The sequence below is a fragment of the Sus scrofa genome, chromosome 4, assembly GCF_054392235.1.
Source record: "Sus scrofa isolate SSC_HxYL_T2T_F1_AM1 chromosome 4, Sscrofa_HxYL_maternal_Yorkshire_Landrace_v2.0, whole genome shotgun sequence".
Classification (NCBI taxonomy): Eukaryota; Metazoa; Chordata; class Mammalia; order Artiodactyla; family Suidae; genus Sus; species Sus scrofa.
Genome location: NC_139386.1, coordinates 1342422 through 1354229, shown reverse-complemented (window position 1 = coordinate 1354229; position 11808 = coordinate 1342422). Strand labels below are relative to the sequence as shown.

Here is an 11808-nt window from a genome sequence, read left to right as displayed (position 1 = left end):
TCATCAGCCATTCCTAACAAAAAAAAAAATAATAATTGGAATATGAATAAATAAAGAGTCTAAGCTGAATAAAGACTGATTTTCAAATCCAAAAGCAAATATCACTTCAGGTGCAACAGGAAAGACCTTCCATTAACAGAGAAGCACTGGCTCACTGTCATTACTCAGCCATGCTTTGCAGGTCCCTGCTAATGCGACAGAAGCCAAAATTAAATAAACAGTCCAAAGAGTGGGAAAACACAGTCAAAATTATCTTCCTGTGTAGGTTATCTGGGGTAGGCCTTGAATTTTTAAGAGATTCTGCTAATAACAGAATTTAGGGAGATACGCATTGGAAAATGAGCCGATTTCCCTTGCTCTGGTGGCAGTGCTGTTTGTGGCTGCCCAGAATTGCCCCAAATTGCCCCCAAACCCTCTGCACACAGTTGACAGTCCCGGCATTGTGAACCCCACTTGTCTGAGACTCAGAAGCCTCATTCAGCAGCCTCCCACCCGCTAGGGAGGTATTGCTTCATGACCCCGGTTCTGCGAGGCATCCAGACAACACCCCCGAGGGCTCTGGCTGGGCGAGGGTTAGTGCCCTGCCGCCAGCTCTGCCCCCCCAGCCCCATTCCCCGTGTCCTCCCAGCAGGGTCCCTTCGGAGGCTCCTCCCCCTCAGGGCGCCTCTGGCAGATCCACTGGAGTGGGTGAGCACAGCCCAACCTCAGGTGGGCAAGGAGCATAACTTTCATCTTTCTGTAAGAGCTTCTCTCTGGAGCCCCATGCCACCGAGCAGCGGAGACCTGACTGTCTTGGCAGCGTCCCCGTCCCCAGGCTTGTGTCCAGTCGGGGCTGGTGGACACGTCTGCCGCATCGCCCCTCGGCCCATCTGGTCTCGCACACCCACCAGGGTACACCAGCCCCTCGAGTGGCCCTCACCTTGTCTGCAGGCCTCCCCACCAGCCCTCGGCCAGCTGGCAAAGGCCAGGCTGCCTGAGGCCCTCTGCCACCACCCTCGCCTGTCCCACTCAGAGATCCCGCCCTTCAGGGGCTTGTCTCTGGGACCCGCCTCTCCCTCCATTCCTTCAACTCCCTCTACCCAGGGGGCACCAAATCCTCGTTTGGGGGAGTCCCCTCCCAACAATGCAGCAGCTGGAAGGGTCTTAAGAGGCTTCTCCGAAGCCTTGCTCCCTCTATCTCAACGTCTGTCTCAGGGAGCTCCGTGGCAAGGTGGGTTGAGGATTTTACAAACACTGAGGCCAACCACCGAGGGCCTCTCTGGACCCCTCAATCCCTTCCCTCATCACCTGCTGAAGTAGGGGGCAGGCGGGGGGCGGCTACTTCTGGAAAGAACATCACGAAGAAAATGAAAGGCCTCCACTCACCACACCAAGAATGATCTTAAAGGTGGGATCAAATCACACTTACGACACCCCCAAAACTGCAGATTACTCAGAAATCAATATACCCAGGAAGACACGAGAACAGGGCAGAGAAAACCATGAACTTATAGAGATGAACTAAACGAACACTGAGGCACGTGGCGCTTCTGAGTGGGAAGACTTCCAGCGGCGAAGGCATCGCCTGTCCCCAAATTCATACCCAAGAGAGTGAAATCCGAAACCCCGAGAGTGCGGCTCTGGAGCTGGACAGGTGGGTTCTAAAACTCACCTGTAAAAAGACCCCGTGAGAAGCTGCAAGAATCTTTCAGTAAGAGGAGCCTCCCCAGTTGCTGAAACTAGGCTGGAATCGAGCAGCCCCAGGGCAGCAGGCCAGAAACATGCACACACGTGTGTAAATGTGTCCTGTTATCCAAGTGGCACTTGAGCTGCCAGGGGAAGACAGAGTATTTAACAAAAGGCACGGGGGGGACTCCGCCCCACTGCCTCCTGCCACCTCGTAAACGCCACGTGGCCGGACGCCTGAACGAGGAGGTCCAATCAGTGACAATATCAGAAGAAGATGCAGCAACTGCTTTCCTTGGATGAAGACAGAGAACGTGCTCCTAAAACCTGAAACCCAGAAGCCACAAAGGAGCAATGAGATTCAACCACAGGAAACACGAGGACGCGCGAGTGCAGCGAAGACGTCAAAACCAAGACACCGGGAGAGATTTGCCAAGGGCACCCCATGGGGAGCCCCGTTCCTTTAACACACACAGGGTCTCCCAAACCGTAAGAGGACAAGCAACGGCAGGCTAAGCACGCACTCTGGACATCACGCGAGAAACCCAAGTGCCTGACGAGCCCGCAGGACAGTCGACCTCACTCACAAGCCCTTACACGGCACTCGGGGCAGAAGCCCACCTGCCAGACTGGCAAAACTTCCTGACGTCGAATGACGCCCACGGCAAGGGATGCACACGGAGCCGGTGTGACTGCAGCGCGACACGGCCTTTTCGCAGGCACCTATTTCATGCTTAAGTCGATGCGCTCTGCGGCTCAGCGGCCCCCGACTCACAATCGAGCGACAGACGTGATCACGTGACCACCGTGAGGCTACGAGGACAAGGACGGTCACAGCGGTGCTGCCGGCTGCCTGGGTCCTGGCTCGTGGACCCAGGGGACACTCAGCAGCTGATACTGAAAGTGAAGGTTCCACCCAGACACGCTGACCCAGAAACACGTCCTTGATGAATCGTCAGAAAAAGAATCCGTGGCTCCCTGGCTTCTCAGCGCCGTGCACGCTCCTGGGGCCCCCGCACGTGGCACCAGCGGGGGCATCGGCCCTTCTGCGGCAGCTGGCAATGGTGGGGGCTATGCCAAGGCCTCCAGAGGTGGGGACGCACACTGAGGGCTGGCTGCTCAGAAACCAGAGCTGAGGTGCAGAGGCCAGGGTCCCCGGGCCGTGCTGCCCTCCCTGGAAGCCCCGTCCACTGCTGACCATGCACTTTCCTTGACGGGGCTGGGGGACGTCTCTCCTCTTGGGGTTTTAAACATGTCCCTCAAGTAGCAGCGTCAGCAGAGGTGGACGTAGTCTGTTTGGACCCCGTGCCTGTGAGGCGACACATCCACGGCCTCCAGGCCCGGGCCTTCCACTGCTCCAGACCTCTGGCCGCAGCTCCTGGCAGCCTGCACATCCCCAAGGGTCCTCCCGCTTCCCCGAGCCAGGCTCCATCTCCCAGGCCACCCCCCCATCTGCGCCGGCGCCCTAGACTCCCCAAAGCAGCAGACACACACGCTGGGTAGCACACTTTACTGGGGTTTGGGCGGGGCGTGGGGTTGACATCGCAGAGCCACAGAGCCAACCTAAAACAGAGCGGGAGACGACCCTCGGACAAGTCCCTCAGCCGTGTCCACCAGCAGGAAGGTGACACCAGCCTCCAGCCACCCGACTCTCCTCTCTGGTTCACTCACCTGGGACCCCCCAGACCCCTCGCCATCACTCGGGCAGAGGAGCCCTGGCGGGCCGGTCAAGGCCAGCGCTTAGAGGAACGACCATTCTTCCCAAGGAGCCCAGAGGTAACACGGGGCTGGGTCAGCCACAGAGGGATGAAGACGAGCCGGCCAAGGTCCAGGCCCCAGAGAAAGCCTGGAGTGGCTGCCGAGCGTCACGTGGTGTGCCTGGGCCACAAGACGGCCACACGGCCCGTGGGGGCAGAGGCTGGGCTGGACTCAGGTGCAGGGACGAGCCCCAGCCCAACTGCTGGAGCAGAAAGGGCCAGGAAGAGCAGGGGCCTCCCCCGCCTCCCCCTCCCCACCCCTGAAACACCCAGTCCATCTGTGCCATCCCGCGGAGGGGCAGGGCTTCCTCAGACCCTGATTGGGAACCGGCCTTCGAGACGCTGCCCACAGTGGCACCCAACTCAGGGTGGGGAAGGGGGTGAGTCTGGTTCCGAGGCAGCGTCTGGGCACATGAGGTCTGCACGTGAGCCTGGAGCCGCCCTGACAGCTCTCGGGGAGCCGATCACCCTGGGGCTGAACAGCAAGCACGCGGGCCTGTCTGGCTGTTCCGTGTGCTCACACGCGTGGATGCCTGCGGAGGAGCCCGCGCTGGGGCACACCTGTCCAGGAGCTGGTGCGACGCGAGCGTGTCAGTGTGTGCTCGCAGGGGCTCCTGTGGGTGTGCGAGGGCAGGAGCGTGGGGGTCGGGGCGTGCCCTCTGCGGACAGGGTGTGAGTCTGGGCATGCCCGTGTCCCCGGGGGGTACGCGCAGTTACGAGGCCTCCCCTCAGGCCACCCTGTGATCCTGTTCTTTCCAATCCTCGCCGCCCCCAGGCTGTCCTCACACCTCACCGGGCCGTGGCCCCAGCAGCCCAGCACACACACAGCCCCCAGGGGACCAGTGCCCCCTGCCCTGCCCCCAGCCACCTGCCGCCTTCTCTACCAGGAAGCCCCCGTCAACCCCACCCAGGCTCAGACCCGGGTGTCTGGACTTAGAAGTGACTTTATTTCTCCGGAGAAGATGCCCTCAGAGCCAGGCTGTTGGGCAGCCTGAGACCTAGGGTCCCGGGGCCCCCCCCCCCGCCCCCGGCCTCCTGCCAGGCCCCCGATTCCTGGAGAGGTCCTGCTGGTTGAGACCTGGAGCTGGTGCAGAGACAGGAAAGAACGAAGGCGGAGACTGGGAGCGGGGCCAAGGCTGCCCCCAGTGCCAGCCCGACCAGGCTGGGGGGAGGGCAGCCACAGGCGCGGGTGGGATGGGAAAGGCTCAGAAGCCCTGCGGGAGGGAGGGGACCTCAGGGCCCAGCCCAGAGGAGAGCGGGCCCCAGGCTGAGCAGGAGGCCCCCGGCCAGCGCCCAGGGGCTGCGCCCCGCCCTGGCGGCCCCGTTACACAGGTCCTTCTCACAGCAGGCCACGTCCACCTTCAAGATCCCAGAGTTAATGAAGCCCATCAGATAGTCTGAGAAAAAGTGCCGCTTCACGAAGTCACAGGACGAGGCACACATCTTGTTCACGGAGTGATCCTTCCTGCCTGGGGGAGAGAAGGGAGCCTGGGATTGGGGTCCCGCTGGGCCTCTCTGCCTCATGCCGGGGACCCAGCCCGGGGACCGTGGGTCAGCTCAGGTACCAGGAACAACAGAACTGAGGCTTCAATCCACCAGGCCTTCCCCAGCGACACGGAAAAGGCCACAGAGAGGCCAGGGAGGGTCACACAACTGCTGAGTGTCACATGGCAGGGCAGCAGCCTGCCCCGGGCCCGTGCTCTTGTCCTGAGCCAGAGAGGCTCTGATGACACCCGCTGGCCATGGCCCCATCCCAGCCTGGAGTCTGACTTACTGCTGCTGGGATCTGTGATCCGAACACTGGCACACACCGTGTCCGACGGCTGGCACTGCTTCGGGGTGCAATGGCTGGAGTTGGTGGTCAGCGTGCAGTCCTGGCACCACAGGCCCTGAGCTGGGTGAGGCATGGGGGGAGGATAACCAGGGGAACTGGGATCCAGGCCAGCCAGCCCCCTGCACCCTCCCCGCTGCCTGCCGCAGGCACTCCCAGGAGAACCGTGTAGCTGCGGGAGGCGGGGCACCCTGGCCAGGAGTGTCCAGGCCAAACTGACACCTGGAGCCCAGGCGAAGAGAAGCTGTGAGGCTCGGGGCAGGCTGGGGGAGGTCCCACCACTGGGATTCTGGACACCCCTCAGCCCTCTCCCCGGCCCCACAGACGTGTGCACAGCGTCCGTGTGAAGCCACAAGTATCACGTCTTCCGTGCCTTCCTGCACCCCCCCACACACACGCATCCCCCCCAGAATCCAGTTGTTTCCAAGCTAGGAAAGGCCAAACAGACTTGATGGAGGCCAGGTGGGGCTCTGAGAAGAGATGGAGCACAAGAACCCTGGCACTAAGCCAGGGGCATCCGAGCAGGACAAGCGGCTGGACCAAGGCCCCTGGAAGAAAAGCGCCCATGCCCTCAGGAGCCTGGAGACCCGTGGTGGCAGGAGGCAGGCATCCCGAGCTAACGGACAGAGTCGGGGCGGGGCTGGGGTCTCAGGAGGTCTTTGGGAGGGCTGTGGGTTTGGTAGGCTCCATGGGAGGAGGGCCGCACCCCCACACCCGGTTCTCTCGGGAGCTGCCTCCCACCCGCTTACAGGCGACCTTCCCCCCCCACAATGGGCTGCCCCCAGACTCACCCGGCGCAGAGCACAGCAGGGCGGCCAGCAGCACCAGGCCGAGGCCCTTCATGGCTGCAGGCAACATGCTCCAGACAGGCCTTGCGAAAGCGCGGGGGCTGTGGTCGGGGGTCGTCTGGGGCGCAGGCCTGGCAGGGAGAAGCCTCGATCAGGAGACCCAGTCCCAGTCCAGCTCGAAGGACCCTCCCCTTTTCCAGGATCCTAACGCAACCACCTCTCCAGAACCTGGGGCGGGGGTCCTCCGGGAGCTCCCAAGGCCCCACCCCCAGCTCATCCCTCCAAGCGGCCACCATCACTGCATCCCCTCCTGGGAGAAGAGGTCCGTCTCTCCTGCACCCGAGATGCCCCCACCCTGCGCTCCGCACCTGTGGGAAGGGGGGTTCGGAGGCGCATCTTATCCCTGGGGAGCGGTAGGTGCGTCCGGAGAGGAAAGGGCAGGACAAGGTGCCAGCGGCCCGTACCTGCGGATGGGGGGAGGGGCGCGCGCTTCGCCCCCACCCCCGCCCCTGGACCCGGGGTGGGCCAGGAGCCGCGGACCGAGCCCCCTCCTCTCGCCTGCCCTTGCGCGCCTCGGCGCTCACCGCGGATCGGGGCGTAGAGCTCGGACCGCGGGTTGGGGGCGCACTCACATCCCTGGGGTGTCGCGACTCCGGGCTCCGGGCGACGCGGACGGCGCGGGGAGCGGTGCCCTTCGGTCTCCCTGCGGACCGGAACCCGGGCGCAGCCTCGTCTTTCGGGGAACGCAGCCGCAGACGCGGACCCCGCGCGAGGGGCGGGGCGGAGCTGGGGCGGGGGCGCGCGGGGGGCGAGGGCGGCGGGAGACGTGCGGGTGGGGGCGCCAGGGGCTCGCGTCCGGGGCCCTGTCCCTGTCCCGGCCTGTCCCGCGCCCCCTCCGGTTCCCGCTCCCTCCACCGGTCCCCGGGGCGCCTCCCCCTCCGCCTCCCCCTACCCAGGCTTGGGAAGGATCCCTTCCCCCCTCCGTTTGGCTGAGATCCCCTTGGAATTTCTCGGAAGAACGTTTACTGCGAAAGGAAGCGAAACGCACAAAGACGCAGAGAGGGAGGGAGAGAGTAACGCGTGGCAGGTGCTAGCACAGGTCCCTGTTCACAGCCCTGGGGCCCTGCGCTCCCCAGCCCAGGCTGTTCTCCTCCCCACAGCACCCATGAGGACCCCACCGGCAGCCCCAGCCCCAGGGACTGCTGCCTGCAACCACACCCACGCCGGGAGGACGGGAGGACAAGTCCCAAATCCTTGTCTGGGCGTTCAAGGCCCTCCTCGCCTCCTGCTCCCGTCAGTTTCTCAGCTTTGTCCTCGCCTTCCGGTCCCACTAGGAGTCCGACGTGCTGTGCCTTTGCACCTGCCATCCCCTGTGCCTGGAATCAGTCTCTGCTGGGCACTGAGTGAGCGACAGACACCGTGCCAGGGCTGGAGGCGTTCCTGCAGTCCCGCCTTAACTGGTCCAACAAATACTTATGGAGTATCCACTGTTGGCCTGGCACGCCCTGGACCCTGGACAACGCAATGAGAAGTGGCTTTCTGGACCCTTGACGTTTACCCATAGACAAACACATATCACTAATATGTCACTGGAGACGTGCCAGTCAGAGCTAGCATTGACGGAGCACATGCTGTGTGTTCTAACTGTTCTGAGCACTTGATATGTGTTATCTCATTACAGTCTCACAACAATCCTGCTACCAGCTATTATCATTCCCATCTTACAAAAGAGGAAACTACATACAGCACAGAGAGGTTGAGCTTCCCGCCAAGGTCACACAGCAACCAGGGGACACAGCCTACGTTGGAACCTATGTAGCTTGGCTCCCGAGCCTGGACCCCTCACTGCTCCACTGCTGCCCAGGAGATGGACAAGCAACCCCAGCTTGGAGACTGGGCTTCCCACAGATTCGACAGAATTCAAATACGCATTCAGAGTTAAAAATCAGCAAATATCCAAAGGAAATAAGCCTCTAAGCTAAGACGTAACAGAAACAGTGACAAATAACCGATTTAAATCCCCACAAACTTTCTAAATTGAAGGTATCAGATGCAGAACATAACGTAAATCAATTTTATAAGCTTATGATAGAGCAACAGACACCCTCAAATCACAGGAACAGGGCACCGTCAGAACTGACCATGCCTAGCTGAACAAAATAGAGCCTCTATAAATGAAAAACTGATCATTGAAATTAAAAGATCAGCAGAAGCCTTGACAGAGTTAAGCTAAGTGAAAATAAAAGTAATTTTAAAACACGTGTTGTATGATTTCATTTCTATGAAATGATCCGAATAGAAAAACCCAAAAGAGACAGAAAGTAGACTAAAGTGGTTGCCTGGGGCTGGGAAAGGGAAGGAGTGGGCAGTTCCTGCTGGTGGTCAAGGATTTCTTTCAGATGAAACTGTTCTAAAACTAGACGGTGATAATAGTCGCACAATTCCGTGAAGATTAAAAACCCCTGAAATGTATACTTTAAAAGGCGACTTCTGTAGTATGTGAATTATATTTCAATAAGCTTGTTTAAAAACAACAAAAACTGGAGTTCCCGTCGTGGCGCAGTGGTTAACGAACCCGACTAGGAACCATGAGGTTGTAGGTTCGGTCCCTGCCCTTGCTCAGTGGGTTAATGATCCGGCGTTGCCGTGAGCTGTGGTGTAGGTTGCAGACGCGGCTTGGATCCCACGTTGCTGTGGCTCTGGCGTAGGCCAGTGGCTACAGCTCCGATTCGACCCCTAGCCTGGGAACCTCCCTATGCCGCAGGAGCGGCCCAAGAAATAGCAAAAACACAATAAATAAATAAATAATAAAAAATAAAAACAACAAAAACAAAAACAACTCAGTCGATGCTTAGGCAACAAATTAAACACAGCTAAAGAGGGATTTGGGAACTGGAAGGTAAATCTAAAGAAACTTCCAAGAATGTAGCACAAGGGATCAGGCAGTGGGAAATTCCAAAGACGCGTTGAGACACACAAAAGACAATATGTCAAGCGCTGCTATAATAAGGCTGGTCAAAGTCCCAAAGGAAAGAGAATCAATATTTGAAGAGACTGTGCCTGAGGATATTCCCGAATGAAATAAGTATTTACAGAGAAGCACCGTATAAACTAAACAGAAAAAAGAAAAAGGAAATTTATACCTAGGTACAAGATAGAGAAACTGCAGGCCACCAAAGACAAAAGAAGATCTGAAAACAGTCAAAAAGAAAGGCTGGTCAAGGAGTTCCCTTTGTGGCTCAGCAGGTTAGGAACCCAGCATATTGTCTGTGAGTGTGCGGGTTTGATCCCTGGCTGTGGTCAGTGTTTAGGATCTGGTGTTGTCATGAGCTGTGGTGTAGGTCACGGATGGAGTTTGGATCTGCTGTGGCTGTGGTGTAGGCTGGTAGCTGCAACTCAGATTCGACTCCTAGTCTGAGAACATCCATGTGCCGCTAGTGCAGCCATTAAAAAAATTTTTTTAATTAAAAAAAAGGAAGGGTTATCAGCTCTAATGAAATGGCAACTAAATTGACAGCAGAATTTCGACAGCAGCCCTGAAGGCTGAAAGACAGGCAGCACCTTAAGAGTGCTAGGAGGAAACAACTGCCCATTAAGAGTTTTGTATACTGTTTTCCAAAAAATTAGGGCAAAGTAAAATAGTCAGATAATTAAAAGGTTAGAGATTTTTTTTTTCAGATAAATCCAATTTCAGAGAAGTTGAGAGTTTACTGCTAAAAGGCTTTCATTAAAGGAATGTCTAAAAAAAGTTACTTCAAGAAGAAAACTTATTCTAGAAGGAAGGACTGGGCTAGGAGAAGGAATTATGAGCAAAAGAAATTGGCTTACAAGAAAATAAATCAAAACGAACGCTGTCATGGTGTCACATAAGACAAAAAGAACTCTGGTTTGTGAAGTTTAAAGAGACTAAACTGGGAGTTCCCACGGTGACGCAGCGGAAATGAGTCTGACTGGGAACCCTGAGGTTGCGGGTTTGATCCCGGGCCTCGCTCAGTGGGTAAACAATCTGGCCTTGACGTGAGCTGTGCTGTAGGTCACAGACACAGCTCGGAACTGGCATGGCTGTGGCTGTGGTGCAGGCCGGCAGCTGCAGCTCCAGTTAGACCCCTCGCCTGGGAACCTCCTCATGCTGTGGGTGCGGCCCTAAAAAGCAAAAAACAGAAAGACTGAACCGAGGCACCGAACAGCATCGGCGCGTGCGACGGGAGGCGTGATCCAGGCGAGGCCCTGAGACCCTTGCGTTGTTTCGGAGGCAGCGCTGCTCGTGCCGACCTCGAGACGGTGTTCAGACCCCGAGGCTGCGGAGGAGAGGCTCACGGACAACGAGCAGAGGCCGAGGCCGGCGGCTCATCGGGGAAGAGAGACGGCAAACATCAGAGCCCTCGCGGCCTTGAATGTGTGTGACAGATGGCGGGCTGTCCTGAGCCCTTTAGGACTCTAGCCAGGACGACTTCTGGCTGCAGGTGACAGAGTCACCATCCAAGAGTGTGAAGTTTAATTTTACGTGTCACCTTGGCTGGGCTCCAGGGCACGGATATTTAGCCAAACGTTATTCTGGATGTTTCTGTGAGGACGTCTTTGGCTGAGATGAACAAGAGACTTTGAGTCGATCGGACTGCCCGCTGCGGGGTGGGTGGGCCTCGCCCAGTCAGCTGATGGTCAGAGTAGCAGGAAAGACCGAGCTCCTCTAAGCAACAGGCAGCTGTCGGGAGACAGCCTTCGAATTGGAATGGAAACATCAGCTCTTCACCTGCAGGTTTTGGACTGGCCAGCCTCCGTAATCGCGTGAGCCCATTTCTTAGAACAAGTCTCTGTGGACACACATCTCATTGGATCTGCTTCTCTGGGGAGCCCTGTCTGGTTCAGGAGTGACCCCTACCCCGGCTGAGCGAGTGCTGGTGGGGCTCATGGGTCCCTGAGGTGGAGGCTCTGTTCCCTTTCCACTGATTCTCTTGGCCTTTCTTTCATCACCAAAGGAAGATGCACAAAGGAAACAGAGCTTGGGAATGGCCTCCAGGTCAGAGGTCAGCGATGTGTGCAGAAACAGGAATGATGGGAGTTCCTGTTGTGGCTCAGCGGGTTAAGAACCTGACTAGTATCCATGAGGATGCAGATTCGATCCCTGGCCTTGCTCGGTGGGTTAAGGGTCCGGCGTTGCCATGAGCTGTGGTGTAGGTCTCGGATGTGGCTCGGACCCCATGGTGGCTGTGGCTGTGGTGTAGACTGGCAGCAGCAGCTCTGATTAGACCGCTGGCCTGGGAGCCTCCATGTGCCACGGGTGTGGCCCTAAAAAGAAAGAAAGAAACAGGACTGAAATATCACCATTGGCCTAAAGATCCCGGCGGCTGCTGAGTGGAGGACAGGCCGGCGGGTCCTAGAGAGAAGGGGGAGGGCAGTGAGGAGGACTCCGAGCGCAGGGGAGAGGGGCCATGGCCACAGTGGCCGGGTCTGTCCAGGACGCCAGCCTCCCGGGTCCTGACCAGGAAGCAGATGGGCCTCGGCGGTGCAGCAAGAGCAGCTGACCTGAGGGGCACTGAAGTCCGAGGCGCCCGGGACAAAGGACATGTGGGCTCAGAGGAAGTATCCGGGCTGCAGATTCTGGTGTGGTTGGCACAAAGAGGGCAGACGTCATCGCTGGGGGGAAGGGGAGGGAGGGGGGATGGGCTGTCCAGGCGGAGGCCCAGCCAAGACATGCGGCCATGGGGCCCAGCCCTGCGCAGGGGACACACAGCCTGTCTTGCTAAGGGGGCTAGCCAGGTCCTGGCAC

At 58.3% G+C, this 11808-nt stretch overlaps 1 protein-coding gene across 1 annotated transcript; it reads right to left on the bottom strand.

Moving 5' to 3' along the window:
* Window positions 1-3160: 3160 nt before the first annotated feature.
* LY6H (lymphocyte antigen 6 family member H) lies at window positions 3161-11606 on the bottom strand. The gene is made up of 5 exons (XM_003125942.5): window positions 11565-11606; window positions 6674-6744; window positions 6045-6172; window positions 5197-5316; window positions 3161-4891 (listed from the first exon to the last, which is right to left on the bottom strand). Exons 1-5 carry the CDS (start codon window positions 11604-11606, stop codon window positions 4656-4658), a joined length of 597 nt encoding a protein of 198 aa, XP_003125990.2. The 3' UTR covers window positions 3161-4655.
* Between the last annotated feature and the right edge of the window lie 202 nt (window positions 11607-11808).